Source organism: Humulus lupulus, chromosome 7, assembly GCF_963169125.1.
Source record: "Humulus lupulus chromosome 7, drHumLupu1.1, whole genome shotgun sequence".
Classification (NCBI taxonomy): Eukaryota; Viridiplantae; Streptophyta; class Magnoliopsida; order Rosales; family Cannabaceae; genus Humulus; species Humulus lupulus.
The window spans coordinates 59,010,807-59,038,563 of NC_084799.1; the positions used below are offsets into that span (position 1 = coordinate 59,010,807).

The 27,757-nt window shown below is 37.0% G+C and overlaps 1 protein-coding gene and 1 non-coding gene across 2 annotated transcripts; one reads left to right on the forward strand and one right to left on the reverse strand.

Moving 5' to 3' along the window:
- Nucleotides 1-19,922: 19,922 nt before the first annotated feature.
- LOC133791745 (uncharacterized) lies at nt 19,923-22,448 on the forward strand. Its single transcript, XM_062229661.1, has 3 exons — nt 19,923-20,582; nt 20,625-21,732; nt 21,859-22,448. Exons 1-3 carry the CDS (start codon nt 19,923-19,925, stop codon nt 22,446-22,448), a joined length of 2,358 nt encoding a protein of 785 aa, XP_062085645.1.
- Nucleotides 20,367-20,473, reverse strand: LOC133792949 (small nucleolar RNA R71). The gene has a single exon (XR_009874409.1). It is a non-coding gene; the product is annotated as a small nucleolar RNA R71 (small nucleolar RNA).
- Nucleotides 22,449-27,757: the final 5,309 nt, after the last annotated feature.

The following is a 27,757-nucleotide window of genomic DNA, read 5'->3' on the forward strand; positions in this document are numbered from 1 at the left end:
CTTCCTTGCTATGGTGTTTGGGTTGACGACCTGTAGGAGTCGAGACAGCTAGGATTGATATTGGAACAGGGGGAGTGGTAGAGGGAACCGTCTCAGGAACTGTCTCCTTAGACAATGAGGGGGAGAGAGAGTACTCATTTTTTTGGGTGCTTTGATTATGTGTTTTGACCTGCAGTTGTTCATTTTTTTAGTCACATGCTTTGGTTATTTTTGGCAGGGGGAATCATTTTGAGACTCTTGTGAATTTAAACACTCACTTGTTTTATGCAGGATCTTTTACAAAATAGATATGCCTTGTCTATAAAATTTCCAAAGGATGAGATTGTAAAATCTAAAATTGGTAAATTTTATATAAATGTCTTTTTATTTAAAAGATCATTTTTAAATTTCTATTATTGTGATTTTCGAAATAAGGTCTTGAATTATTTTTTAAGAATTTCATATAATTCCTTATTTAGCTTGATTTTATCACAATATGTTTATAGTTATATAAAGAAAAATATTATGTGCTTACTCAAAATCATATATGGAATATTTGTCTTTTATTTTTCGTGTTGCTCAAGGTAATAAACTTCAGGAAACTAAATCTTTGAAGTAATTAATTTTTATTTCTATCTTAAAAAATTTGATCTGACACAGGTATTAGCTGTCCCCACCAAATTCGTATCTATCGGATCCGAATCACCTAAAAATGGCAAATCATCATTAATCAAGAATATCTTCAAATATTCTTGCTTTTATTAGGAGATTCTTTCTTAGCCTTTCTGAGCATGAAATGGACTCTATAAATAGGCTTCTAAGGCCTTGAGAAAATGTGAACTCTTGGATGCATAGTGTGAGTGAATTGTAATATTTGTGAGAGTTTCTTATAGTAAAATGGGTGTTTTGTTTTGTGGTGAGTTTATACCACTTTCATGAGTGAATATATGTTGTAATTTGAACATAATTCTTATAGTCTTCGAGAGGGGATTTTTACAAGCCTTGTGTAGGGAGGATGCAAGCACTCGTTGGCCATTGAAGGGAGGTCAAGTGGTTGAGCGTTTCAATCATAATCAGATTAGTGAAGAGAAGTACAACAAAGTTGAGGCAAATCTCAAGAGTGAGTCTTGTTTTTGTTTAAGTCAATATTTTGTACTTGTGATTCATTATTAATTGGTTTTATTCTCTGGGGGTGGCCCCAAGGAGTAGGTTATCCGAAAGGGTTTCTGAACCTTGTAAAAATTCGTTGTGTTCTTTATTATTTTTTCACTGTCTTTATTGTGTTCTGTTTCTGTCGTGACAAGTTCGTATTCTATCCCAATAGATCTGAAATATGTTTCAACATTTATTTACCATTCCGCACCTTAATTAATTCACATGGTTTAATTAATTGGGTATTTACATCAAAAACGGAATTCCAGGAGTAATAGAAACTAAAAGGTTTCTAGAATCAATATTTATGAAAATGTGTTTGTCTTTAGTATTAAAGTGTGAAAATAGTGGGGGTGTTAACTTAGGTCAAACTCATTATTTTGATAAATAAAGGGTGTAAATATTTTATTCAAACTATAACTAGCACAAAGTTTGAATAAAATAATGAGTGAGTGATGACTCGTTAAGTAGGCATACATGAGAAAATGAAATAATTCAAAATGGAATCAAAGTGTTGAAAAGTTATGTGAAAACTTAACAAATAACTAAATCTTTTACAAAAGATTTAGTACATCTTGAGGGATGAGACTAAAATTCCCTAAAGAGATTCGCGGTTGATGGTAACCTATCTTAATCTAGTTACTCAAACTAGTGTTAGGGTCAATAGGTAATAACTAGTCAACTAAGTGAATGTGTATAGTACTTAAAATTGTCCCATCTAAGATATAAGTACTTAGTGTTACTAATTGGAGGGTTAAAAATGAAAGGTTTTTTAATGGAACTTAGTCTTGAGATGACAATTATCTTAAGAGTAACAAGATACTATAAATGTTCCACCTATATGGACTTAGAGGTGGTGCCGCCTCTCATGAGAATTGGGAGTTCATTCTCAAGAAATTTTTTAGGAAAACTTATATAGGATCTTTATTTATTTTCATGTATATCTAATATTAAACAAGTTAATATGAGACAACCTAGAACATGTTTCTAAAATTGAATTCAAAGAGAAATAATGATAAGAATACTTACATTATACGCAGCGGAATAATAGAGTCCTTCCTTCAGTTTCTCTAACCCTTATATCCTTTCTGTCGCAAAGTATTACCAAGAAACTGAACAAATCTTCAATTTTCTTCACTGCCTTCCAAAGTATTCTTAGAATCACCTGGACTAGAGTGGGAAATTCTCAACACATGAGATAGATACAGAGAGAAGAAGAATATAAGAGAAAAATTTAGGCCTAGAAAATGACTAATGTTTAGAGAGAATCTAAAACCTATCAAAAACTTGTGTTTCAACTTGTTTTGACTTGTGTTTTCAACTCTCTCTTAACATTCCTTTTATAGACTCAATTATGTCATTTATTTAATTAAAAAATCAATAAAATAATAGTCAATAATCAGCCTTAGGTTGAAATTATCATGGGCTTTAGGCCCGTGAAATTTCCCATTTGATTATAAGCCCATTGGACTTAGTATCTTGGCTTCTATTATTTTCTATTGATTTAATTAATTAAATAATTATTCAAATCTTTTATTAAATTAATTATTCATAATTTGAACCTTGATTTAAACTTATTTATTAATTTAGATAACAATTTATCTTAATTAATAAATCTGCCCTACTTTCTCTTTTATTCTCTAAATTGTATAACTTGTGAAATTATCCAAAATTGACCTGGTCAACTTTAATAATTCTAATTGATAATTAAATCAATTAATTGAGACTATCTAGATGATTTTATCGAAGGTACAGTGGGGACCATGTGTAACGACCCAAATTTGCTAATAAGGCTTAAGGGCCTTGATTAGCGTGCCTGGAGGGCATAATGGGAAGTATGCGTGAATTTAATGATTAAAACGCAAGATTATGATTTTAAGCATGTTATATGACTATTTGAGTATTTGAGATGCATGATTATGTGTACTATGGTATGTGATAATTCTAGCCCGTTAAGGGCATACGTGTGATAATTATGTGATGTGATTTGTACCACGTGGGTGTGGTGATATTAATGCGATGCACGTGCCGAGACGGTCCTAGAGAGCTAGATAACTCAAAAGTCACAACGGGATTTCATACCCGGCTCGGGAGGAGTCTCGGGGTATTTTGGGGATTTTGTAAGTTAGCTCTTGTGAGATAATGGTGATTGGTAATTTGGTAACTTGTATAACTGCTAGTAACCATAGAGAGTAACAAGATTGGTTAAAGAAGTGGTAGAATTGTAAGGAGGTAGGAATGACAAGAAGGGCCTTGAGGTTTAGTTGGAATGGGAGTTAGATGGAAGGGTAAAAGGGTCATTAGGCAAGGATTAGGATTACTTCAGCTGTAGGAAAAGGGAATACGTATTATACTTTGTGATATTTTGGTTTATGCTGAAATTGAAAGAAAGGGCTAGAAAGAAAAGGGAAATGAAGAAGGGGCTGAACTTGGGACCTAGGAGGAGACTCAAAGGGAGTTTGAGGCAATCAAAACCAGGTTTAAGCTAGGACTTCTCAAAGGTAAGAATTGTGCTCTGTTTAAGTTGAATTTAAGTCTGAATTTTCAGAATAAGTGAGAAAACTTAAAGGGAATATGGCTGGTTTTAATTTGAAACTCAATTAGGGTAATCAAGAGCAAAGAGGTTGGGAGCTGGGAATTGGGAGGAGTTCAAGCTGAGTTTGATTGAGGTAAGAATCTTTAGCATGTTTAATTTCGTAATTGGTGTGGCTTAAGACTTTTGAAGCATGATTTGTAGTTTTGGAAGCCACGGTTAAAGTTTTAGGAATTTGAAACTCAAGATAGGATTTTGGGGTGTGTTTGTGTGATTGGGGTTGTTTGTGATGTTTATAGGTTGTTAAAGGGGTTCATTTGGGGTTCTGAATTGATTTTGAGGCTTAGGTATAAGTTTGGGGTGATTTCGAGTGTTTTGGGTTCGGGAAAACGCAGGGGAAAAACCCAGAATTCTGGGCTCGCGAAGGAGCGCCGCGGCGCAAGGCTGTTTCAGGGAAGGGGCGAGCTTTCTGACTTGCTGGGCGCCGCGGCGCTAGGCCATTTTCAGAATGTGATATTTTGCAATTTTGAGCCTTTGCTCCGGGGATTCGGGGGATGTCTTCGGTGCATTGTTTTAGGGATTTGGAGCATTCCGAGAGTGTGGGATTGGTTCCGGGAAGTAGTTTTAGATTGGTTAATGATAAAGGATGTTTCGTTTGTGTTGTGACTAGGTCTTTGGTGAGGCTCGGGTTAGAGGACCGTGCTCGCGGCGTTGGGGCATCGGAAGCTCGGGATACAGGTAAGAAAGCTGCACCTGAGTATGTGGTTAGGTTGGGACTAAGTGTTCCCTATTTTTGTATGCATTGTTTTGAGAATGTGATTAACCATGTGGTCACGATGGGACTAAGAGTTCCCAATATTTGTATATCATGTCATGAGATGGTGTTATTACGCCATGGGACATGCGATTACCGGCCTAAGGGTGTCGGAATCATTATTTGCGCACTGGGGCGCGGCTCAGCCACTGGGAGCTGAGGCAGCTTATTTATCACTGAGCTCGGTTAAGCTGGCCGGAGTCAGTGAGTATTACACTGGGGGCGGCCCTATTGAGCCGAAGACAGTGTGTTAAATAGAGGGTGCGACTAATGGCGCCAACCCTGAATGTTATTTGATGAATATGACAATCTATTAGTTATGAACGTGGATATTGTGCTATGAATATAGTTGATTGACTGTCTGGATGACAAATGTTATCATTACGTGGATAGGTGTTATGAACTGATGAATTTCTGATTATGCACTGTGGAATATTTGATTATTGATGTTAATCTTGCTATGTTATTATGCTTTCTTGCTGGGCCCTGGCTCACGGGTGCTACGTGGTGCAGGTAAAGGCAAGGGTAGACTGAATCAACCATGAGTTGGAGAGCTCTGGGGGCGAGGTGTACATTGTCAGCTGCTCGGCCGCCACGGTCGACACATTGTACAGGACGGAAACCTAAAATGTATATTTTTCCATTAGAGTGGCTTGAACTATTTGTAACTTCTAGAATTTGTTGTAATTAAGACATCTAAACCCTATTTCGAGTCTCCATGTATTAAATCGTCATTTTTAATGAAAATAGCCTGTTTGTAACCAAAATCTTTTTATTCCTACTCTGATAATGGTATAGAGTTTACACTTTGTCTGAATGACTTGATTAGCAAGTCTTGCACTATTTTAAACACACAGTGTAACGGTCTTGGTTATCCAGGGCGTTACACCATGGGCCTATGAAATCAAGCTCCAATAAGTTATCATAAATCTAACAAATAAATTTACTGACTTATTAATTCCTCGTGACTCTACTGAAGACTCAGAATTGCACTCTTGAATTCATAGAACGCTCTATAAAAAATATAGATACACTATTAATTATCCATTGTTACAACCATAATTGTTACTCAATGCTCTATAGACGGTCTACAATGAAATGGGACTAAAATACTGTTTTACCCCTCATTGTATTTTATCCTTAAAACACTCAATTCCTTGTAAATGATATTTCAATAAACTAATATTAATTACTAAAATGAGATCTCTATCATTTAGCACCTTGAACCAAACTAAATGGAAACCATCGTTTCACTTCTTTATCAGAAGCTATAGATGTTCATATCTATGATTAACACTCCCACTCAATTATACTACCGAGTTCCCAAGATGTAACTATGGGCTAGTCCGTAGGGTAAGCTGGTAACGAACAAGTCAAAGAACTCAAATAATACAATCAATTATAATACTAACCACTCAGAATTGAGATTGAATTGACCTATGGTCAACTATATGATATGACTAGAATATATAATAACGGTATGTTTACTTATCCTATCAACTGTCAATATTGGCCCAGTCCGATGTAACAAATACATCTGATCTTATCTACTTTGCTAATGTTCTAGAAAGAACATAACACTGCAATGTGTAAGTAGATCATATCATAGATTGGTAAGTCAGTGTAAATCCTGTGCATTAACTAATCTTAGGAATAACTTACTTTGAACATATAATCATATTTATATTCAACTGTGATTACGTCACTGTAAATACGATTAGCTATATGCTCGAGATTTAATAGAAGTTTATACTAAACAAATAATCATCAAAATAAAACATGTGAGCAAAGTGATTGACCAAGTCAAAAAATTATTTATATTCTTTAATTGATAATAAATGAGACTACAAAGAAACTGGGTTTTAATTAGGGCATAAAACCCCAACAAAAAGTCCATGAATGGATTTGTGCACATGGTCATTAATGATGCAAAAGCGAGCCCTGAGGTTCTCAAGTGAACATAGCAAAAGTGTGTGTATTATCACCAGTTTCTTATCAAGATATAGTGGTTCAATGCTTCGGCAACAAAAATTTCAACAAACTTTGTGATAATTACACTAAGGTAAAATTCAAGTCAAAAGACTTTTTACTTTATGCACTAATGCATTGGTTTCTATAGAGAGTTGAATTATTTAATCAAGTGGGGCAATATTATATTATTCTATAATATAATGTTTGATTGATTAAATAAATATAAAAAACTATTTGTCACTAGAGAAGTGTCATTTAATCAAGTGAGGGAATGTTATATTAATTTACATTTAATATAATATTTTGATTAAATGAATTATTTGAAAAATAATAGAGTGTGATAAATATTATTTTGTCAAATGAAACATATCTTGTGGAGTTACAATTTGAGAAATAATGATGATAATATGTTTTGCAACATATAGAGTGGATTTACAATTCTTAAGAAATGATGATCATAAGTTTTGTAACTCTCCCAAATATTCACCAATTGATGTGTAAAAGGAGTTAAATATCTTGAATTTGATTTTTATTAGCTATAATACTTTATAGTTGTTGTGTGCATTTTTTCTAACCCCAAAGAGGTTTGATAGCATTATAAAATCAAATGGTGGATGAGAACTCTATAAATAGAAATGGTAACGCTCCACTACTCAGGGACCGTTACATTGTGTATTTTAAATAGTGTTAAACTCGCTAAATGAGTCATTTGGCCATAACCGTGTAACTAAGCGTTATTAACGGTTTAGGGTTAAAAAATTTGGTCAAAGGTACAATCGTTTCATTAAAACGTTTACTTTATACATGGGATCCCAAAATACGTTTAAAATGGTTAATTACAATGAACAAATTACAACCAGCCAACCTAAGCGGAAAAATAGGGTTTGACCCTAATTCCTCTTTAAACCCTCGATCGTGGTGGTCGAGAAGTCGTATATGTACACATTGTCACCTAAGCTCTTCAACTCAAGGATGATTCAACTTTCTTTTCCCTTTACCTGCACCATATAGCACTCGTGAGCCAAGGCTCAGCAAGAAAACTTAAACATGCTCATAAGCAGTTAATAACATATTACCAAATCATAATAAGCTTGCCTAGCAGTAATAACCATACTCATGCATGCATGCCATTCATATAAATGACTACAGATTCATATGGGGCCAATAGCCAAAGATAAATGATTAATGAATCATACCAGGCCCAATGCCCAAATTACATGATTATGGAATCATACTGGGGTTCAACAGCCAAAAACATGATTAATAAATCATATTGGGGCTCGTTGCCCTGGGGCCCACTGTCGGATCTTTTGTATAACCAGTGTGGAGTTTGCCCAGCGTACCTAACACTTTATTTTTCTCACAACCAATAGGTAGGTCAAGCGTATGTCACACTCCTGGTTATGCATAACCATATCGGTCAGCGCTCAGCGCGCTGTCACCATCCTTGACTAATAAGTCAATGCTTTACGACCAGCACTCAGCATACTAAGGTCGTCCTTGAATAATAAGTCAATGCTTTACGACCAGCACTCAACGTACTAAGGTCGTCCTTGACTAGTAATTCAATGATTTACAACCAGCACTCAACGTGCTAGGGTCGTCCTTGACTAATAAGTCAATGCTGGGGCCCAGCCCTAGGATATGGGACTAATAAGTCACCCTAGGGCCCATTACCCTATCCTCTATATAACCATCCTTGGAGCTAGCCCAACGTACCTGACACTGAGTTTTCCCGGCCAATAGGTCGGTCAAGCGTATGATGCACTCCTGGTTAAGCATAACAATAATGACAAGCGCTCAGCGCGCTATTCTGCCCTTGACTGATAATTCAAGCCTTTCTCAATTAGATAATGCAGACCAACATATATCATATATCAAATATCCAAGTACAAAGCATTTAGCATGCTTAATCAACAATCACAAGCATAATCAAAATCATGCACATTCACAGGTGTTCATGCCCTATTCATATCTCTGTTTAATAATTCAGGCCAAGTCATAATCACATGTATCACATACTAGGTGCAGTTTTCTTACCTTTGGTCCAAGTACAAGTTACCAATGAACGACCCTCGAGCACGATTCTGTCCCGAGCCCTAGGGGTAACCTAGTCACAACCATAAACGGTGTTTCAATGAGTTCAAGTTCCAAAACCCAAGTCCGGAATCAATCTCGTACTCTCAGATCCACCAATCCCACCAAACAAGGTAGTAGAATCGTCCCTCGAGCCCTCGGGCCAAAACCCTAAAAAGTACTGAAAACTCAATTCCTGAAAACTCAATTCCTGAAAACTGTGTAGCGCTACCTACTGGGCGCTACAGCATCAGACACTTAAACCGCCATCAGACTAGTGTTGTAGCTCTACAGCGCTGACACCAGCAACCCCAAATTCTGGGTTTTTCTCTTCGAGTTCTCCGAGTCTCAAACCTCAAAAATCAATCCCAAACCTCAGCCAAACCCACAAATAGACTACCAAACAGCCATATACCACTACAAGAAATTCGACATTTACCTACCAATTTTTTACCTACATATATTTATTGGTAGCTAAAGAATTCTTTTACCTACTATTATATTTTCGTAGCGACTATTGGTAGGGGATTCCTTAAGAAAACGTGTGGGGCTATAAAATTTATTATTACCTACCATTAGTATTGGCAGGTATTAGATTTACCTACGATTATTTTTGGAGGGAAATGTAATAACAATTCCCGCTTATTTTTCCCTCCCATTTTTACATAATTAAAAAAAAGGTGATGTGGCTGCTGACATGTGATGAATATGGTGACTTGTCACCCGACGAATACATGTGGGCATATCACAACATGACACGTGGCACTAATATATATATATATATTTTTAAAATAAATTATAAAATTATATAAATTTAAATTTAATTAATATATTTTTTATATAAACCTAAAATCTATCTAACCCTAACATTTATCTAGCTCCTACTCTCTCATCTGTTGCATCCCTCACTCACGATCTTCTTCTCCGTTTTCGACTCCCTCCATTTTTGACTCCCTCTCACCAGATCTCTCATATGTCGCCTCCCTTACTCACGACCTCTTCTCCATTTTCATACTCCCTCTCAACATCTCTCTCCCATTTTCAGACCACTCTTTGTGGTCGACTGGCATTTTTGGACCTTTGTCCATTATCATCGATGCTTGCTTTGAGTCGCTGCCATTTTTCTTCGAATCTCCGAGTCGCCACACTCATCCTTCGAACCCCTGAGCCGCCACCATTGTTGTTCATTTCTCTGAGCCGTTGCCATTGTTGTTGAGTTATCTGAGTTGCCTCCATCGTTGTTGAGTTCTCTGAGCCGCCTCCATCTTTGTTGAGTTCTCTGAGCCACCTCCATCTTTGTTGGTTAGTTCTCTTTGGGTAGTTTTTCATTTTCAAATTTGTGTAATTCCTTTGTAATTATTGCTGGTAATGTCTATGATTTTTTCTTTAAGGTTTGATTTTGGTTTCTTTAGAGGCTTTGATTATTTCGAATTTGGTGGATTAGCCTGGCTTTGAGATTTTCTGGTGGCTTTTACGTTGGATTGGTGGCTGTAAAATTTTTGGAAGTTTGGTTGTTGGTGGCTTTGAATTTCGGACAAATTGGCTTGGTGGCTTTGAGGTATAAATCTATGATTTTTTTTATTAAATCCCCACTGATCTGAAAGATTAATGATGATTCATTTTTCTGAGGCTTTGTTATTTTTGTTGTGAGGCTTTGTTATTGTTGTTCTGAGGCTTTGTGAATGTTATGCTTTGAGAAAATTTTGTTTTGATGATTATTGTGTTTCAGGTGTGTTTCGGGTCTGAGTTGTTTCACTGCTATTTAGTTGTGATTTTGTTTAGAGTTTTTTAGTTATGTGTCATTTTTGTAATCTTGTTTATGTTTTCATTGTTATGCTTTGAGAAAATTATGTTTTGCTGATTACTGTGTTTCAGGTCCGAGTTGTTTCACTGTTATTTAGCTGTGATTTTATTTAGAGTTTTTCAGTTATGTGTCATTGTTGTAATCTGGTTTATGTTTTCATTGTTATATGCTGGTTCTTTTTTTTTTAATTGTCCTTAGTCTTTGAACTGTTATTTGTGTTGGGGTTTTGTTTATGCTCAGACAGTTATGAACTGTCACTTGCAACACTTATTTGTTTTCAGAAAAGTTTTTTACCTTACTTTGTGTATATAAATCTGGCATTTTGTTTCTGAATAAAATTTTGAACATTTATTTATACTTGTATAAATTTTGTATCTTTGTCTATTTAGTTAGTAATTTTTTTAAGTACTTAGTTATTCATTTTGCTATTTTTTTTTATTCTTATAAAAAAAAAATTAGAGATTAAATTGGAAATCTATCTGTCATGTTTGCTATGTTCAAAATCTGCATCTTTTTTTTGGATGTGTCTTGATTTATATATATTTTTATCTGTCTTGTTTTAAAAAAAATTTGGCCAATGATGTTTAAAAATAATTATGATTGTTATGTTTGGTGATTATGTGGCTTCTTGTGCCCATATAAATATAAATATATATATATATGTTGGTATACCAAATCATGTAAATGCCCTTAATAATTCATATTATATAAATTTCTGAAATTTTTGCGATAATCAAAGTGGGGATATTTTATTTGTATTAACTTACTATAATGATGTAATATTGTATTAAGTTTTGAAGAATGAGAAGTATAAATATTCAAATTGTACAAAAGTTTGTATATTATCTTAAGCTTATTATTGAATATTTAGTAAGTTTATATTTAATTGTCTCATGTTCCTCAAGTTTATCTTATCAACGAAATTTTTTTCCAACAAGTGATAAACTTAATGTACTCATATTTTTTTCTATTAAAAAAAGTCTTCATAAAGTAATCAAATAAAGCATTAATGTTTTATAATTTTTAATTTTTTCTCAATGATCAACTCATTTGATTTTAAAATGTAACTTCAAAACAGTAATTTTTTAAAATGTTATTGATATTAATAATTTATGACCCATAAATAATTTTTTTTAAATTTTTAAAAGCATTCATCTTTAAAAATTCAATATAAAATAAAGCGATTTTATTAATAAATTTAATTAAAAAAAATAGTGTGTATAAGGGTAAATTTTAAATAAAAATATTTTATTAATAAAATTTAGAAATTGTTTCCCAATTTAGTAGTAAAATTTTATAATTTTTTTTATGAAATATAAATCATAAAGTAATTTAAAAAATTGATTTTATGATAAAATTTGAATCAATAAAATAAAGAAACTTTATGGTAAAATTAAAATAAAATGATTTATTTTATGATAAAAATTAAATTAAATAGATTAAGAAAATTGCATTTGGTAATAAAATTTTATAATTTATTTCATAAAAAAAAAATTATAAATTTGTGTCAACTACATAATATGTTTCATAAAATTCAAACTTGTTAACTTTTTTTAGTTATTGTTATTAGGAGGGTGTCAAAATACCAACAGAGTTAGATTTGTTATGGATCGAAGTTGGATAAACATACTTGATAAGTTATCCCCAGATAATGTTGCTGGTATAAATGAATTTATAAGTGTTGCAAGTGAGCCACTAAATCTAATGGGATGGTGTTATGCCCGTGCCGGCGATGCATGAATAAACAATCACAATATATGAATGTGATCAAGTTGCACTTGCTCACTCATGGTTTTCTTAGTACTTATACTAGATGGTACCACCATGGTGAGGACATAGAGGGCGTACAAGATGAAGTGCCAGTTGATGTTGAGGATGGTGAACCAGTTGATGATTTGGCTGCAGGCTTACACGATGCTTTTGGTTGTCCATATTTTGATATCGGTCCAACTAGTGATTTCATTGACAATGAATTCCCTCGAAATTCAAGTGAGAAGTATGATGCCTTGTTAGATTCGGTTCATAATCCTTTGTATGAGAATTGTACAAACTTTTCTGTCTTAAGTGTAGTCGTAAAGTTAATGAATTTGAAGATGATTAACAAATAGATAGATAAAGGATTTGACGACCTTTTGAAGGGTCTTAAAGATATGTTACATGTTGGTAATCGTTGCCCGATAAGTTATTATCAAACGCGAAAGCTTCTATCTGAAGTTGGCTTGGGGTACGAGCAAATTGACATGTGCCAATATGATTGTGCACTGTTCTATGGTGAGAATGCAAATTCTACAATGTCCCTGTATGCAAATCTAGTCATTATGTACGGAATAAAATTCCACACAAACAACTTAGATGGTTTCCAATCAAGGCTTGACTGAAACGATTGTTTAGCTCCAAGCATACTGCTAAGGTTATGCGATGGCATAAAGAGGTGCGCAGAGATGTACCTGGGATACTACGTCATCCAGCTGATGGGGATGCTTGGAAGCATTTCGACAAGACATACCCTGAATTTGCAGTGGATTCGAGGAGTGTATGAATGGGATTAGCGTCAGATGGGTTTAACCCTTTCTCAAACATGACATCCACGTACAGCTTATGGCCTATGATATTAATTCCATATAACATGCTGCCTTGGGCTTCTCCGAACAGAACAAATTATCGCATGCCATTGCTAATACCAGGACCCAAATCTCCTGGAAAAGACTATGATGTGTTTTTGAGACCACTAATTGATGAACTTAAGGATTTATGGGAGGGCATTGAGGCGTATGATTCATATGAAGGGTGTACGTTTAAACTTCGAGTCGCTCTCTTATGGACAATTAGTGATTTTCCTGCTTATGCCTATTTACCAGGGTGGAGCACCGCTGGGAAATTAGCATGCCCCATTTGTTTGGAAGATACAAGACATAAAAGAATAACTGACAAACAATGTTTCATGGGGCATCGATGTTATTTGAAAAGCAACCATTCTTAGCGAAAGAGGGGAGACTATGGGTCTATTGAGTTACGTCCCCCACCTAGAACTTTTACTGGTGCTGAAATTTTAAAACAACTTGAACAAGTTCCAACTCGTACAACCGGTAAGGCGCCAAGTAATTGTTCAAGCAAGCGTAAGCGTGGAGAGAATGAGTTGAACTGGTGTAAAAAAAGTGTTTTGTTTGAATTTCCGTTTTATTCACAACTCTTATTGCGTCATAATCTTTATGTGATGCATATAGAGACAAATGTTTGTGATAACATTATTGAGGGTAAATCGAAGGACACGCTGAAGGCTCGTAAAGATTTAGAAATTTTGAAAATTCGCTCTGATCTTTGGTTGAGGAAGTCATCCAACAATAAGATTGAAAAACCCCATGCGAGCTATACTTTGGCTAAAGAAGAATGCAAGGAATTTTGTAAATTCATTCGAAGTGTTAGATTACCAGATGGATATGCTTCGAATATAAGTCAATGTGTAACTGATAATGACAAACTAGGAGGCATGAAAAGCCATGATTGTCATGTATTACTTCAAAAAATATTACTAGTTTCCATATTACCTTTTCTAACGAAGGAAATTCGAACATCTTTGATTGAGCTATGTCAATTCTTTCAAAAGATTTGTGCAAAAACTATTCAAGTTGATGATATAACTGAATTGAAGGATGGAATTATTATTATCTTGTGTAAATTGGAGAAAATATTCCCTCCGTCATTTTTTACCATAATGGTTCATCTTTGTGTGCACCTACTAGATCAAGTGTTGTTAGGTAGCCCAGTTGCTTCACGGTGGATGTTTGGGACAAAACGTCATATGGGGTTGTACAAAAAGTATGTCAGAAACATGTCACGACCTGATGATTCAATTGCAGAAGCCTTTGTTATAGATGAAGCTGTAACTTTCTTGTCAAGATATGTTTCTAACATAGAGACGAGATTCACACGTTCTGAGCGTAATTGGGATTTTCCTTCTACAAGTCATCAATTTGACATTTTCAATTCCATTGTTTGTCCAATAGGGGCATCATCTGTCAAGTTGTTGGATTCTTTCAGTAAAATCGTTCAATGGTATATATTGAATAATTGTGTTGATGTTATTCAAGACTATCTCGAGTAAGTAATAATCTTCTTTACTACTCCAACAATATACATTTATATTTCACTTACTAATTCATATCAATTTGATATATGTAGTGAGCATAAAACATTGTTGGAAGAAAGGGGCCTTTCAAGCGAACAAATTCTTACTGCCCAAATGTAAGAATTCCCTTCTTGGTTTAAGACAAAGGTATATATGGGGATATCATTAGAATTGTTTCCCCATTTAAGAAATTTCTAAGTAATATGCTTCTTTCTTCATGTAGATATCTGAACTGCGAGTCCAACAATCTTCTCTTGCAAATGATGATTTATATTCTCTATTTCAAGGTCCATTAGAACGATACATTAGTTATCATAGTTGTATTGTAAATGGTGTTCGTTTTTGGTGCAAGGATTGTGATGATAATCTTCGTACACAATGTTTTGGAGTTTGCACTGAAGGGGACCATGACAACGATACTATTATGTATTATGGGGTTTTGCTTGAGATTTTACAATTGTCATTCCTTTTTTATCGGAAAGTGTTTTTATTTCATTGCAAGTGATATAATTCCATTCCTACAGGAAACTCTATTTTTGTGGACCATAATTTGACATTCATTAACACGTCTACAAATTGGTTTCCCGACGAGCCATTCATTCTAGCAACTCAAGCATAACAAGTTTTTTATTTGCTTGACATGAAGCATGGTTTAAATTGGAGAATTGTTCTCAAAAAGTAAATCATCGATCCATTTATGACATTCCAGAAATATCCCATGTTGAGGATGACTTCTTAAACAATGATTTTTTTCAAGAAGACCATTCATTTCAGTTGCCACCTTTTCAACCGACTGAGGATTTGATTGAAAGTTCATCTTTAGTGCGTAGAGATGTTGCACCTTTAACTCTTTTAAGCGAGTTTGTTCAAATGAATATTGGCGGGGAAGTAGATGAAGATGAATTTATTGAACTTAACAAAGATTTTGATGATGGAGATATCTTGTTTGATTGAGAAGTGATATGTTCTAGTGATAGTGAGACAGAAAATGATTTAGAAGAACAATTTTATGATGACACGGAATCTTAAAAAAATTGTTAGTTATTTTTTTTTTTGTATTTTACATGTATTCTTGCGTTCTATACATGTAGTCTCTATATATGTATTCTAATCTTTTTTTTATTTTATAAAATTGTTAGTTATCATTTTTTTTATTTTACATGTATTCTATGTGCTCTATACATGTAGTCTCTATATATGTATTCTAATCTTTTTTTTTATTTTATAAAATTAATGTTAGTTATTAGGGCACCTGGACGTTGTACAACTCGTTCCATTGCCCATGCTCAACAAGATGGACCAGTTGATAAGTCTAATACTGCTAGGCAACAACCTTGTCGCACTACTCGTTCCACCATTCATACTCAGTAGGCTAGTCAACAACCAGATATTCGTATCACCGCTCTACTATTCATGTTCTACCACCTCGACTATATGCCCCCACCACACGCTCTACTACTCAGGGTGATCCACCTGAAGTTAGCATTCCTCTTATTGTTCAGAGTCAACAAGCTGTCTCTGCTGCTGACTCTGCCACTGAACATAATGTATCTCAAACACCATCTGGTATATCTCATACATTTTACATTTGATTATTTTAAAATTAGGATGAATTTAAACTTACAGTTTTTTTTATATAGAATCAACCGGTCCTACTAGTAGCAAAACACGTGGGCCTACTTGTGGATACAAAACTGCTAGTGATGCTAAGGCAACTCAAAGTGGGAAGTTACCTGTTGTATTTGAAGCTGAGTGTCGTCAGCCTATTTGTCGAAATGCTGAGAAATTTAATAATGAGATTGGATTTGTTGTTCGCAACCATGACACATTTCATTACAAGGATTGGAGATTTGTCCCCGAGGATGTGAGAGCTCCATTATGATATTTTCTTGTGGTAGGTTTTATATTAAATTTTTTTCAGTTATAAATTAAACTAATATAAAAAATTAATTAATTTTATTTTATATAATTGTAGGATTCATTTGATATTAACTTACATGATGAGACCACTATAAAATGCATTGATGATCAAATGAGAAAAGCTTGGAAGAATTTCAAGTACAAGTTACATGGATATTTCAAAGAAATTGGAGGAGAAGAAGATGTTGAAATGGCCAAGAGGAAATGACATCCTGATTTGAAGGATGATCGCCAACAAGATTGGGAGATGTTGTGTGATTGTTGGTTTTCCAACGAATTTAAGGTAATTACTTATTTTCTTAAAATTACAATTTTATTTGTGTTAATAACTTTTCTTATTCTCTTTTTTAGGAAAGGTCATTGAAGAATACTGCTAATCGTTCAAAGAGAAAGTGGGAGTCTAGAAATGGATCAGTTTCAACACTGCGACATCACATTAGAAGGGGAATGGTGTTAGCTTCTTCCACTAGCCAAATCGAGACTTGGGGTCTAAGACATTATGATGAGAAAAAAGGAATATGGACTGGACCAGATTTAGCAGAAATATATGTAAGTATAAATTTTAATTTTTAATTTTGTAACTTATTTATAATTATCATTACTAATTAGAAAATAAAATGAGTATAAAGGATAAACTGATGGCGTTAAGGGCTCAACACACTCCAGAAGAAATATCTGATAAAGACATTATGGAGCGTATTCTTGGACGCTCTTCTGCACACTTGAAAGGTTGGGGTCGATCTTTTTCAAGTACAACTTCTACTTCCCAACGCAATCCAACTGAGTCAAATAAGCCAACATATGATGAGCTAGCCCAACGCCTTGATGAAGCAAACAACCGACTTGATTCTTCAAATGACCAACTAAATATTGTTGTAGAAATACTAAGGAAAAACAATATGATGCCACCGCCTCCGTCAGATCAATGTTCTGATGCAAATGTCAGAAATTCTCCCGTCCCTTCAATGCTAGAGGAACAAGATGATTTGTATTTTTTTTTTTATGTTTTTAATTCAAAACTTTAAAGATAAATTATTATGGACATTTTATCTTTTATGTTTGTTTGTTTAAACATTTTATAATATATGTTTACTTAGTTTTATAAAAGTTGTTTGTTTTTTAATTAATTAAATTAATTTATCATCCATAAATAATTAATTTTAAATGTTTCCAAAATAATAATTCAATACTACCTACCAATAAATTATACTATTGCCTACACATATTTAAGTGTAGGTAAATGTGAGAACCTAATACACAACCACGTGGCCAAATAAGCTACTACCATATGTAATACCTACCAATAAATAAAATTATTGCCAACACATAATTAAGTGTAGGTAAATGTCTGAACTTGATACACTGCCACGTGGACTAATAAGCTACTGTCACGTGCCACATCATCTGCCACGTCACCTGCCACAGTGGAAGACATGTCATTTCCATGTCATCTTTCCTGATACATAATTGCCACATCATGTGCCACGTGGAGTGCCCCATCACTTGCCACGTATAATGCCACGTCAAACACTAGGTCAATGACGCTGACTCATTTTTTGTGGGGCCCAGATAATTTTTACCTACCAATATACTAATCGTAGGTAATAATACATTTCTCGGCTAACTATTACCAACCAATAGGTTATTGGTCAAAATTTGTAGGTAAAGGGATTTACCTACCAATGCACCATTTTTACCCACAAATAAAATTGGTAGGTAAAGGCCGAAATTCTTGTAGTGTACATGATAACTCTATATTTTAGAGTTACTAATTGAGCTTTTGGACATAAAAATTTAAGTTAAATAGAGTGTTTGTGCTATTATTGTGTGGTTTTAGTCATTTTGTCTCTTAACTTTGTTTGTGTAATTTGTTTTAATTAATGATAACTCTTGTGGAAAATAATGGAATTATGTTCTAAAAAAAGGTGGTATCTATTTTGAAGGCATAGCGAGAGGGTGCTTGGAAAGCTTAGTGAAGCATGTGTAAGGAAATCATATTGGAGCTGAAATTCTGGCAATTGTTGCAACATCAGTCAACTTTGCTACAACAAAGTGTGGGCAGCCAGCAACATAAAATCTACACACTTCGCATGTACTTAGATGAGGTGGAAAGGAGCTGCAAAATTCTGAAAAGGCAAATTATGTGGTCCCCCACGTGTAGAGAGAGAAAGGGAGGGTTTATACACTTTGTGAGCCCAAAAAGATATGATCTTCTTCTCCAAGAAAAAGAAAAGAGAACCAGCCGCCCATGCTCCATTGAAGAGACTTTTTTGCATTTTTTGAGCTGAAATCATCAAGAAGAGAAGAGGAAGGAAAAGGAAGCTAGAAGAAGCCGAAGAAGAAGAGTTAGAAGACAAAGAATAGAATATCTCTATCGATTTGGCTTATTTTTCTAAACTCCACTTTCATATAATTTTATTTTCTTTTTCTTTCTTCCTTGAACTCTTGAGATAATGTTGAATGTTTATTGTGGTGACTTGGGTATGTTTACTATGACTTAAATTGTTTGTGTTAGGGATATTGATGAACCCTAATTTGTAATTACCCCCAAAGTGTTTCCTGTTTTATGAAAACTTTCTCTTGTTCATTTGAGCTATTTTTATTGTGCAAATCTCTTGCTTGAGAATGATCAACTTAGGTGAGAGACAAACTAGTTTTAATTCTGGAAGGGTAAAAAAATTTAGTGGAAATGCTTGATTGATGCATGGTGATACTTTTGTTATTGATTAGTGAATAACTTAGGAATATTTTATTCACCTTGCAAACTTGAAGGATTGATGCTTGGAATTATGTTCTTGAAATTAAATTTAGCATAGGAATATGTGAATCTAATTGATGGAACTTTAACATGAGCATTTGGAAAAATGGCATGTGCATTAAATTGGAATTCCTAGTTACAAGAGAACTTTGCTATGAACTTTGTTGCAACATCAGGGGCAAAACTACAAATTAGGGGGAATTGATATGCCTAACTTTTATCATCATAGTAATCACAATTTGTCATTTTCTAGCTTTATTGTTAAAAGCCTATTTTAATTCTCTTGTTTAGTTATTTTTGTTCTTTAGTTCAATTGATTAAGTCATAAAAAAAAAGGAATAGTTAATTGTACCCCAAATTGTTTGATGATGATTTTTACAATATTTGTTTGGCAATCCTTGAGGAGATGATAAAAATTACTTTCATTATATTACTTGTTCAACGATTGTGTACACTTGCACACACTTAGGAAAATCCGCAACAAGTTTTTGGCGCCGTTGTCGGGGATTGCTTAAAGTCAATTATTGTAAAGTTAATTATCTTGTAATTTGGTTTAATTTTTCTTTCTTTTGTGCTAACTTAGGTGATTCTCTTGCAATTTCAGGTTTATACAGTGTATAAACGAGAATCAAGACCCTGAACTACTTCCCATTGATCTAGAAATCGAGCGTACCTTTAGAAGAAGGCGAAGAATACAAAAGTCAAAAAGGGAAGTAGTAGTGATTGATGCTGAGCAAGGGGCTCAACGGGGAATTGCCCAGAGGGCAGCAAGTCTATCAAGAGTCGCTCATGATCCACCAGTTAGCTCAAGGGGGAGTAGCTTCCAACAATGGGCAAAATGCAGTTATTGTGGCTGATGACAGAGATCGTGCTATCAGGCAATATGCTCTCCCCCTCTTCAATGAGCTCAATCCAGGCATCGTCAGACCAAAAATTCAGGCAGCACAGTTTGAATTGAAGCCAGTCATGTTCCAGATGCTTCAAACTGTGGGTCAGTTTAGTGGGATGCCAACAGAGGATCCTCACCTTCACCTTCGCTTGTTCATTGAAGTAAGTGACTCTTTCAAGTTGCCCGGAGTGACAAAGGATGCATTGAGACTAAAGTTGTTCCCATACTCCTTGAGAGATAGAGCCAGAGCTTGGTTGAACTCCTTGCCATCTGATTCTGTGAGTACTTGGCAAGAGTTGGCTGAGTGGTTTCTGATGAAGTATTTTCCTCCCACTAAAAATGCCAAGCTTCGCAATGAGATTACTTCATTTCAACAACTTGATGAAGAATCCTTATATGAGGCATGGGAGCGGTTTAAGGAGTTGTTACGCAAATGCCCTCACCATGGCATTCCTCATTGCATCCAAATGGAGACCTTCTATAACAGTCTTAACACTCATACTAGGATGGTGGTTGATGCTTCAGCGAACGGGGTTCTTCTTGCTAAGTCCTATAATGAGGCATATGAAATCCTTGAGAGAATATCCAACAACAACTATCAGTTGCCCACTTCTAGATTGTCTACCGGTAGAAAGGTGGCCGGTATTCATGATGTAGATGCCATCACTTCTTTGGCGGCCCAAGTGTCTTCTATTTCTAATATGCTCAAGACAATGAATATGGGGATGAATCAATCAATGGGGCAGCCTATGGGCACACAAATGGGGAAAATGGAGAGCATTTCTTGTGTGTATTATGGTGAGGGTCATACTTTTGATAACTGTCCTTCTAATCCGGCAGCTGTATGTTATATGGGGAACCAAAATAGGAATGGTCCTTATTCTAATTCCTACAACCCATCATGGAGGCCACACCCCAATTTTTCATGGAGTAATCAAGGAGCTGGCCCTAGTAATCCTTCGATGCCTCCAAGACCAAATTTTCCACCGGGTTACCCCCCTCAAGCACCACAACAAAGACCACAACAACAAACAATGCAATCTAGCTCTCTTGAGAACATGTTGAAGGAATATATAGTGAAGAATGAAGCCATGATTCAGAGCCAAGCGGCTTCATTGAGGAACTTAGAAAACCAAGTTGGGCAACTAGCTAATGAGCTTAGAAATAGACCCCACGGTACACTGCCAAGTGATATCGAGAATCCAAGGAGTATGGGGAAGGAACATTGTAAAGTTGTCACTTTGAGGAGTGGAAAAGAGTTGGAGAAGGACAAGATCAAGTCTGGGCATGAGGGTGAGCCCTCTTCAATCCAAATAAATGAGGAATTCCAAAAAGATGCTGAACTTCCTAGTGCACAAAAATCAGCCTCTGCCCAGAATGCTGCAGGGATGCCGCAGCATTGTCAACCAGCAAGCTCAATTTCAAAGAAGTCACCTCCATTTCCTCAACGTTTTCAGAAGCAAAAGTTGGATTCTCAATTCAAGAAGTTTCTAGATATGTTGAAGCAGTTGCATATCAACATCCCACTGGTAGAGGCACTTGAGCAAATTCCTAACTATGTAAAATTCATGAAAGATATTCTTACAAGGAAGAGAAGGTTAGGAGAATTTGAGACAGTGGCTCTTACCAAGGAATGTAGCTCATTCTTGCAAAACAAGCTGCCACCGAAGATGAAAGATCTTGGGAGTTTCACCATTCCATGTACCATTGGTAATTCTTATTGTGGCATGGCATTATGTGACTTGGGTGCCAGTATAAATCTGATGCCTGTGTCTGTGTATAGACAATTGGTGATTGATGAAGTCCGACCTACCACAGTGACTCTATAACTTGCAGATAGATCTCTTGCTTATCCAGATGGGAAGATTGAGGATGTCTTGGTAAAAGTTGATAAGTTCATTTTCCCAGTTGATTTCATTGTGTTGGATTATGAGGCAGACAGGGAGGTACCAATCATTCTAGGGAGGCCTTTTCTAGCTACTGGTAGAACTTTGATTGATGTGCAAAAGGGTGAACTTACTATGAGGGTTCAAGATGAGCAGGCGACTTTCAATGTTTTCAAGGATATGAGATTTCCAGATGAGGTCGAAGAGTGTTCTGTGGTTTCAGTGGTAGATTATTTGGCTTCAAAGGAATTAGAAAACAATTTTGATGATCCTCTAGAGAAACTCATTATGTTTGATTCACATGCAGAGGATGAGGATGAATACTTGCCTTGGCTAGAAGCTAGTTCACAAGGATTGCATACAAGAAAGCATTTTGAATCTTTGGAGCTCCCTTCAAGGTCTTTCGCAGCCCCTAAACCATCAATGGAAAAGCCTCTGGAGTTGGAATTAAAAGCTTTACCCTCACACTTAAGATATGCCTATTTGGGTAAGTCTTCCACCTTACCTGTGATTGTTTCGGCTGAGTTAAGTATGGAGTAAGAAGAAAAGTTGCTGGATGTATTGAGGAAGTTCAAGAAAGCCATTGGGTGGACCATTGCAGACATAAAGGGCATTAGTCCTTCTCTATGCATGCATAAGATTCTGTTATAAAACAATGAAAAAGGGTCTATTGAAGGGGAAAGAAGGCCAAACCCTATCATGAAAGAAGTGGTGAAAAAGGATATTATCAAGTGGCTCGATGCAGGTATTATTTATCCTATCTCTGACAGCTCATGGGTCAGTCCTGTCCAGTGTGTACCAAAGAAAGGTGGGATTACAGTAGTGGGAAATGAAGACAATGAGCTGATACCTACTAGAACCGTGATAGGGTGGAGAATTTGCATGGACTATAGAAAACTGAACAAGGCCACTCGAAAAGATCACTTCCCTCTTCCCTTCATTGATCAGATGTTAGACAGACTTGCAGGGAGAGAGTACTATTGTCTTCTAGATGGATACTCTGGTTACAATCAGATTGCAATCGCTCCAAAGGATCAGCACAAGACCACTTTCACTTGTCCCTATGGTACTTTCGCATTTCGAAGGATGCCTTTTGGTCTATGTAATGCATCTGCCACATTTCAAAGATGTATGATGGCTATTTTCACTGACATGGTGGGCCAGTTCCTAGAGGTATTCATGGATGACTTCTCTGTTTTCGGTGATTCATATGACGATTGCTTGAGCAACTTGGCCAAGGTTTTGCAAAGATGTGAAGAAACATACCTTGTTCTTAATTGGGAAAAATGCCATTTTATGGTTAAGGAAGGTATTGTTTTGGGCCACAAGATATCAAGGCAAGGGATTGAAGTTGACCAAGCTAAGATAGAAGTTATTGAGAAGCTCCCTCCTCCTACTTTGGTGAAGCATATTAGAAGCTTTCTTGGGCATGTCGGGTTCTATAGGCGATTCATAAAAGATTTCTCCAAGGTCTCTAAGCCTCTCTGCAACCTATTGGAGAAAGAGGCGCCATTCTACTTTGATGAAGCATGTTTGAAAGCCTTTGAAGAGTTGAAAGAGAGATTGATTTCAGCACCAATAATTGTAGCTCCGGATTGGGACTTGCCTATTGAATTAATGTGTGACGCTAGCGACTATGCAGTGGGAGTTGTTATGGGGCAGCGAAGAAACAAGATATTTCACTCCATTTATTATGCTAGTCGCACTTTGACAGGTGCTCAACTTAATTATACAGTGACGGAAAAGGAACTCTTGGCTATTCTCTTTGCCTTTGACAAGTTTCGGGCTTATTTTGTGGGTACCAAGGTGATAGTATACACAAATCACTCCACTATAAAGTACTTGATTGAGAAAAAGGATGCCAAGCCTCGTTTAATTAGATGGGTGCTTTTACTTCAAGAGTTTGATGTGGAAATTCAAGATAGGAAGGGAATCGAGAATCAAGTGGTGGATCATTTGTTGAGAGTGGAAGGTGAAAAAGGATCCAATGTTCTAGTGCCCATCAAAGAGACATTTCCAGATGAGCAATTGTTTAAGGTCAACCACTCTCATGTTGTTCCTTGGTTTGCGGATTTTGCTAATTACTTGGTTAGTGGATTGTTGCCTCCAGATCTGACAAGCCAACAAAAGAAAAAAAATTTGCATGACGTGAGGCATTATTTTTGGGAGGATCCATTCTTGTTCAAACAATGCGCCGACCAAATGATTAGGAGATGTGTTTCCGAGCAAGAGATGGAGGATATCCTGCATCATTGTCACTCTTCACCTTGTGGTGGTCATTTTGGGGGATCGCGCACCGCATCTAAGGTACTTCAATGTGGGTTCTTTTGGCCTTCCTTATTCAAAGATGCTCATGCTTTTGTGTTGAGGTGTGATCGATGCCAAAGGTTGGTAATATTTCTAGAAGGAATAAGATTCCCTTAACTAATGTTCTTGAAGTTTAATTGTTCGATGTGTGGGGTATCGATTTTATGGGCCCTTTCCCTCCATCTTATGGCAATTTGTACATCTTGGTAGCTGTGGATTACATTTCAAAATGGGTGGAAGCAATTGCCTCTCCAACTAATGATGCTAAAGTTTTCATGAGGTTCTTACAGAAGAATGTTTTCACTCGTTTTGGCACTCCAAGGGCAATCATTAGCGATGAGGGGACCCATTTTGTGAACAAAGTGTTGGCTAGCTTATTAGCTAAATATGATGTGAGGCACAAAATAGCTATTGCTTACCATCCCCAAACTAATGGGCAAGCTGAGTTGTCCAATAGAGAGATAAAAGATGTCCTTGAGAAAGTGGTGAGTCCCAACTGCAAGGATTGGTCCAAGAGGTTAGATGACGCATTGTGGGCCTATAGAACAGCTTTCAAGACACCATTGGGGATGTCACCATATCGTTTGGTATTTGGAAAAGCATGTCACCTGCCAGTGGAACTTGAGCACCGCGCTTATTGGGCTATTCAGACACTCAACATGGACTTGCAACTTGCAGGAGAAAAGAGAATATTGCAGTTAAATGAATTAGAAGAGATGTGATTATTCTCTTATGAAAATGCCAAACTTTACAAGGAGAAAACAAAAAGGTGGCATGACAAGCATATTCAGCCAAGGGTGTTCGAAGAAGGCCAGCGAGTTTTGTTGTTTAACTCGCATTTGAAACTATTCCCAGGCAAGCTCAAGTCAAGATGGTCGGGCCCATTCTTGGTGTTTAAGGTGTATCCTTATGGAGCAGTGGAATTGCGTGAAGAAGGCTCCAGAAGGGAATTCAAGGTTAATGGCCAAAGGACCAAGCATTATTGGGGAGGTGAGGTTGAGCGAAACAAGTGCTCAATCTTTTTGGAGGACCCTTGAAGAATATGTATAAACTCGGGTTGTTGTGGAACTTTCAGATTTAATTGTAGAGCAACCCAAGTTTTATATAGATGTATAATATATATATATATAAGAGAAAACAAAAACAAAAAAAAAGAGAAGAAAAGAAATATATGAAAAGAAAATATATATATATGTATGTATATAATATATTTCTTTGGGACATCAAATTTTGATGGTTTAATGTGTTTATGGTTGCAGAAAAATGGAATTAAAAAGGGGTTGAAAAGTTTGGGTAATGTAGCATCACATTGGGCTTGCTCTCTGACTTGACTGTTGCTGCAGCAAAGTTCCATGATGTTGCAACATCAACATTTAGCACGCTCTCTGACTTGACTGTTGTTGCAGCAAAGTTCCATGATGTTGCAACATCAAAATTCAGGTTGCTCTCTGACTTGCTGTTGCTGTAGCAAAGTTCCATGATGTTGCAACATCAAAATTCAGGTTGCTCTCTGACTTGCTGTTGCTGCAGCAAAGTTCCATGATGTTGCAACATCAACATTAAAACAAAACAAATTTTTGGTATTGCTCTCTGACTTGACTATGCTGCAGCAAAGTTCTATGATGTTGCAACAAAGTTGTTAAAAGACACAAAGAGTACAAATTTTCCCCAATCCATTTTTGAAACCCTAAGCCCATCATCTTCATCATCACCATTTCTCTGTAAACACCCAGCCGCCACCCACACCTCCCAGCCGCCCCTAGCCCCCACGAACACAGCCCATCTCCCAAACCTCACGGCAGCCAACCCTCACATTTCTCAGCCATCTCCTAGCCATTACGCACCCCGTCAGCCACCCCTAGCCACCACGACCCAACCACCTCTACCACCCTCGCCAAAATCCCCTTCGACCCGCCTCCTACAACCCGAACCCACGGCCCCAAGCACACGAACCCACGGCCCCCATCGGCCCCGACCCACACAACTCGACCCCACAGCCGTGAAGCCCCGACCATTTCCAGCCAAACCCACGACCCCCACCAACCCAACCCTGTAGCCCCCACCAGCCCCGACCCCACAGTCGCGCCTCACCACCCCTCAACAAACCCAACCCAGTCGACCCCCCTTCCAACTCCAATCGCGACCCCGACTCACCCAGTGAACCAGACCCGAACCCACCCCAACAACCCAACCCGACCTACGACCACCTCTTGCACACCACTGAGACCCACCCATAACTCTCTCACTCTGACCTACCCTTATGCACCTATTCACAACATCACGATTTGGGCAGCTCCTTGTATTCTCTTCCTTGGTGTCTCATGAAAATTTCGCAACCACCCAGTGCATTCACAAGGGTGTCTTGCTCCTATTAGGTACTATATTACTCTTGTCTCTGCATTTTGGGCATCACACCTAACTGTGGCTGTTGGACTTTTGGTTATTGAGCATTATGCCTCGAAGCAAGTAAGTCACAAATAGAAAGAAAAAACTCGTGGCAGACAAACCACCTGTTATTGCAAAGTTTATATCCCCGAGGGCTGCCGAAAAGTTCAAAAAACTTATCGGGCGTGATATTTGGTTTGAGAGAGCATTCCCCACTGATGGAAATCCAGATTATGTGACCAATGTGATTAGTAATCGAGGGTGGCTTAATTTTTGTACAACCCTTCGAGAGGCGGTTGTTCCTTGGATCAAATAATTCTATGCCAACTTTGTCTCACAAAAATTGTGGCAAGTCACAGTCCGGGGCAAGCAAGTAAGTAATGCCCCTCAGGCCATCAATGTTGTTTTTGGGTTGCCCAATATCGAGGCAGCTGAGTATGGGGACGTTTCCCCTCAACAAAGTGAGGCGGACCTTGCCAATATGTTGGCCAAAGTTACTTTACCGGGCACCCAATGGAATGTTTCGCCAAAGTTTGGAGCTCACACTATACCCCGCACTTCCTTGACGACTCCTGCTCGTGTGTGGAATCATTTTATCAAGACCAACATGTTACCCATCACTCATAACACCTCGGTCAGCAAGGATCGTGTCGTCCTCCTTTACATCATTTTGACTGGCCTCTCAATTGATATGGGGGAGCTCATTTCTGAGGAGCTCGTTGCCTTGGGTGTTATCAAGACCAAGGGACCGTTATTTTTTCCCACGTTGATCACTGCTTTATGTCGCAACGTGGGTGTGCCCCTAGCTCCAGATGATGAGCACCATCACTCTCCCGATTACATTAATGCCCATATAATTCGGAAGGTGACCAAAGTTGTTTCCATTCCGAGAGAGCAAGCGCCGCCCTCTGCCCCACCACCATCGTCTAGCCATGGCTCTGCTGAGCCTTCGAACCCCACTATTGCGGAGCTTTACGCCACTCAGCAGAGTATGCTGAGCATGAGGCATCATATGGAGGCCAAACAACACACCTATTGGGACTATGTACGCCAGCGTGATGATGTTTTGCGTCAATCTTTCCGGCCCCCCGAGCTTTTTCCACTGTTTTCTGAGGCCATCATGGAGCGGTGGCGTGCACCTGAACCATCCGCTGCGC